This window comes from Megalopta genalis, unplaced genomic scaffold (assembly GCF_051020955.1).
Source record: "Megalopta genalis isolate 19385.01 unplaced genomic scaffold, iyMegGena1_principal scaffold0514, whole genome shotgun sequence".
Taxonomy (NCBI): Eukaryota; Metazoa; Arthropoda; class Insecta; order Hymenoptera; family Halictidae; genus Megalopta; species Megalopta genalis.
Genome location: NW_027476583.1, coordinates 52964 through 57750, shown reverse-complemented (window position 1 = coordinate 57750; position 4787 = coordinate 52964). Strand labels below are relative to the sequence as shown.

At 44.4% G+C, this 4787-nt stretch overlaps 1 protein-coding gene across 1 annotated transcript; it reads left to right on the top strand.

The window, feature by feature from the left end:
- The first annotated feature begins 800 nt into the window (after nucleotides 1–800).
- LOC143263379 (uncharacterized) lies at nucleotides 801–3527 on the top strand. The gene has a single exon (XM_076528391.1). The coding sequence runs from the start codon at nucleotides 801–803 to the stop codon at nucleotides 3525–3527; it is 2727 nt and encodes a 908-aa protein (XP_076384506.1).
- Nucleotides 3528–4787: the final 1260 nt, after the last annotated feature.

The following is a 4787-nucleotide window of genomic DNA, read 5'->3' as shown; positions in this document are numbered from 1 at the left end:
CTCGATCATCAACGGTTTGAGATCTTCCGCCATAGTGATTTACTGACGCAAATGGGACTATAAAAGTACTTATCACTTGGGCTGAGACACTTGGTACTGCTGTCGATGCCTGTTGGCTGCACTGGGATGCTCCGTTGTTCTGCAATGATGTTGAGCTGCTGCGTGATTGTCCTGCTGTGTTGCTGGACTTCTGTGGTGTTGCACTGCTCTGAAGCTATATGCACTGCCTTCTCTGGATGCTGTAGCCTCCGGAAGAAACTTCTCGTCACTGAGCTCCTGAGATTCCTGATTGAAGCCAGGTGTTGGTGCTCTCGTGATACACTGTACTGCGTGGCTGTAGCTTCTGATGTACTGTCACTTCGTCTGTGCGTTCTTAGATCCGGCTCGAAGGACCAAATGTTGAGGACCCAACGTTTAAATCCAACGCAAATGAATTAGGTACTTCGCGAGCGCAAGTTGAACGGCGGTTATAATCGTTAGAAAGGTGGTTAGCAAGATATCCAGAAAAAAGTCAGCAGTATACAGAATTCATGTCAGAATATGAGACGTTAGGGCATATGTCGCGCATTGTAGAAGGTACACACGAGCAATCCGCCTACTAACTTCCCCACCACGCTGTATTCAAGGAAGGCAGCACGACAACGAAGCTTAGTGTTGTGTTCGATGGATCAGCAAAATCCTCATCAGACCTTGCATTGAACGACATCCAATTAGTGGGCCCTACAGTTCAAAGCGATTTAATTTCCATTTTAATTCGTTTTCGATATAATCGGTACGTCCTGTCGGCCGATATTGCTAAAATGTATCGACAAATTTTAGTTCATCCAGCAGATAGGAAGTATCAAAGACTTTTGTGGCGAGCACAGCCCCATCTCCCAGTCCAAGAGTACGAGTTAAACACAGTAACTTATGATACAGCATCCGCTCCTTTCCTAGCGACTCGTACTCTGCACGAAATTGGACTGACCTGTGCTCACACATTTCCGACGAGCAGTAAGGTTATAATCAATGATTTTTACGTAGACGATTTATTAACTGGGGCTCAAACAGAACAGGAAATAGAAACGCTGAAAAGGGAGCTGACGCAAATTCTATCACAAGCAGGTATGGACCTTCGTAAATGGGCAAGCAATTGCCCGACAGTTACAGCAACAGACAGTACAGAGAGAAATCGCGAAATCGCCGTAGATAAAGACCCAAAAACGTTAGGCCTCTTGTGGTCACCGACGACCGACCACTTAATGTTTAGAGTAGAATCCCCACAGAACCAGCGTGTCACAAAACGTACTATTCTTTCTGAAATAGCTCAAATTTTTGACCCGTTAGGTCTAATATCCCCCATTGTAATAGTCGCAAAATTGATCCTACAACAACTATGGCAGACTCAGATAGGTTGGGATCAATCAATACCGCAGAACCTGCATAGTCAATGGCTCCAATACCGCCAAGATATTAGCAAGGTAGGAGCAATGAACATCTCGCGATGTGCAATTTCAGAGTGTTTAGATGATATAGAACTGCACGGGTTTTCAGACGCGTCCGAGAAGGCGTACGGGGCTTGTGTTTACCTGCGCTCTAGGGATCTGTCAGGTAGTTGGGTAACGCGCTTATTGTGTGCAAAGTCCAGAGTCGCACCGCTCAAAACCATTTCATTACCGAGATTAGAATTATGCGGTGCATTATTACTAGCAAATGTAGTAAGCAAAGTTAGAATAGCATTAGACACAGTAAGGTTTAAGGAATACCTGTGGACAGATTCGACGATCACCCTCGCCTGGCTTCGAAGCTCCCCAAACAAATGGAAAACCTTCGTAGCCAATAGAGTATCGCAAATTCAAGGTTTAACGTCAAGTGATAGTTGGAGACATGTAGCCTCTGAAGACAACCCGGCAGATTTAATTTCGCGAGGCACAAAACCAGGTACATTACAGAACACAACCATTTGGTGGGACGGTCCCACCTGGTTACGTCAGAGCTCAAGTCTATGGCCTAGCGCGTTAGATAACCTTATCGACGTTCCGGAAGAGAAGGAAAGGAAACCGGTTATGTTGACTATATCGACTGCAGAGAGTAGCATTGTCAGGATATTTTCAACGTATACGCGATTACTCAGAAGCATAGCATACTGTCTCAGATTTGCCAAATTTATGAGAAATCGAGTTAAAAAATTAGAAGGTGACGCATCAGGTTCGCTAATAACGGGTTCATTGACAACAATAGAAATCAATGCAGCGAGAACACGTTTGGAATTACTTGCGCAAAGGGAGGCATTTTCGACAGAGATCAGATTAGTACAAACGCAACAAGCACTTCCAAATTCCAGTGCGCTACGGTCCCTAAATGTATTTCTGGACAATGGCGGACTACTCAGGGTGGGCGGAAGACTATCCAACGCACCCATAGACTACGATCAAAAACATCCGATCATATTGCCACCAAAGCATCCGCTAACGGATTTAATAATCAAATGCGAACATCACAGGTTAATGCATGCGGGATGTCAGGCTGTTTTAACGTCATTACAAACAAGGTATTGTTTAGTCTCAGCAAAACATAATGTAAAACGAAACATACGGAAATGTGTACGGTGCTTTAAAACAAACCCATTGAGTCAAACCTATCAGATGGGTCAATTACCTGCGTCGAGAGTCACCCCAGCGCGACGTTTTTTTACCTGTGGAGTCGATTACGCAGGCCCATTTTTTACAAAGGAAAGAACGAGAAGCAAGGTAACAGTCAAGGCATACATATGCATTTTTGTATGTTTCGTTACGAAGGCCGTACATTTAGAATTAGCTACCGACTTGAGTACCGACGCTTTCATAAACTGTTTCCGGCGTTTAATTGCCCGACGGGGGCGATGTCATTGTATCATATCCGATAACGGTACAAACTTCATTGGGGCACGGAACGAGCTAGTTGAGCTAAATATCTTAATTAAGGACAAACAACACAACGAAAAAATTGCAAACGCACTAAGACAGGAATCCATCGAATGGCGATTAATTCCTGCGCACTCTCCACACTTTGGTGGATTGTGGGAGGGAGCGGTCAAATCTGCTAAATACCACCTCACACGCGTTATAGGAGATCAGAGGCTCACGTTCGAAGAGCTATATACGTTACTGACGCAAATAGAATCCAGTTTAAATTCACGTCCACTTTCACCATTATCCTCAGATCCCACAGACCTAAACCCTTTGACTCCTGGGCATTTTTTAATTGGTACTGCCCTTACAACACTGCCATCTGATGACCTACGAGATATCAAGGTCACTCGACTCAACAGATACCAGCTAATCCAGCAAATGGTCCAGCATTTCTGGCAAATGTGGCAGCGGGAATGTATACAACAGTTACAGCAACGACACAAATGGCAGCATTCCACCACGTCGAAATTAGCCGTGTATTCCTTGGTAATCATCAAGGAGGACAATCTACCCCCGTTACAGTGGAGCATGGGAAGAATCGTTCAGGTACACCCTGGTACAGATGGAGTGATTCGTGTCGCAACAGTCAGAACGTGAACCGGAACAATTAAACGACCCGTGACAAAATTGTGTATAATACCTTTAGATCACTTAGAAATGTCACACGAGGTGTAGCGCAACTATGTATAGTGTAAATTTCGATCATTGTAAATATTGTAATATTCACACAGAATACGTAGATTGTAATCATATCATAAGCTTACACTTATATGGGTTATCAAATATAGACATAGTTGAACATGCGATGCATGTTCAAGGAGGGCGGTATGTTCCGGCCAAGTGGCCAGGATTTATTGCAGGGGCCATGTGCTTGGGTACCCGGACGGTATGGGTCTGGCCCGGGCCGTTCCCGGGCACATGCGGCACCGTCATAACGTCTCCTGGTCCTTGATTACGGTCCAGTCAATTACGGTTGGGTCTGGCATTGTTCGGGTACGTAGGCCCATCAGCGCGGGATGTCTAGCAGGAGTTATTTTGCCACTCTCCCTCCTAACTCCCGGCCCACCGTTTTGGGGCAGTCTCACTAGATTTGGGATTGCAGTGATTGGACCGTAATTCCTTGCCGCCCGCCCTAGGTAAAGAGAAGTAGGGAGGACCGAGGTGATATTAGGCATGACTCCGGTCCTCTAGGGGACAGAAAAGACGGAACAGACAGACAGAAAGCACAGAACATCAGAAAAGTACAGAACATTTCTAGAGCTTCAGAAGAGAACACCTTAGACTTTCAGACAGAACAGAACAGAAGACATAGAGAGATACGCATAACGGTTAGGTTGCGTGTTACAAATAGAGTACTAGCATTTCATTTAGTCCGCCTACAGTGGGTGGTCCTTCGAGTTAGTCGGCACCAAGTGCAATATTCAGAGGATCTCCGTCATCCATCTGATGAGTCATCAACAGCAAGTATTTGAAGCTAAACCATTTGTTTCGCATGGATTTGAAGCTAAGCCATCTACTTCGCATTGATTTGAAGCTGAATCATGTGTTTCGCTTGGATTTGAAGTTCACTCGTTTGTTTCGCCTGCATTTGAAGCTATATCACTTATATCGCAAGTATATGAATCTAAATAATCTGTGTCGCATGGATTTGATGCTAATCCTTCTACTTCGCATTGATTTAAAGTTGAATCATGTGTTTCGCATTGATTTGAAGATAACTCGTTTGTTTAGCATGCAGTTGAAGCTAACTCATGTATATCACAAGTATTTGAAGCTAAACCATTTGTTTCGCAAGAATTTGAAGATAAGAATTCTGCTTCGCATTGATTTGAAGCTAACTCGTTTGTTTCGCATGCA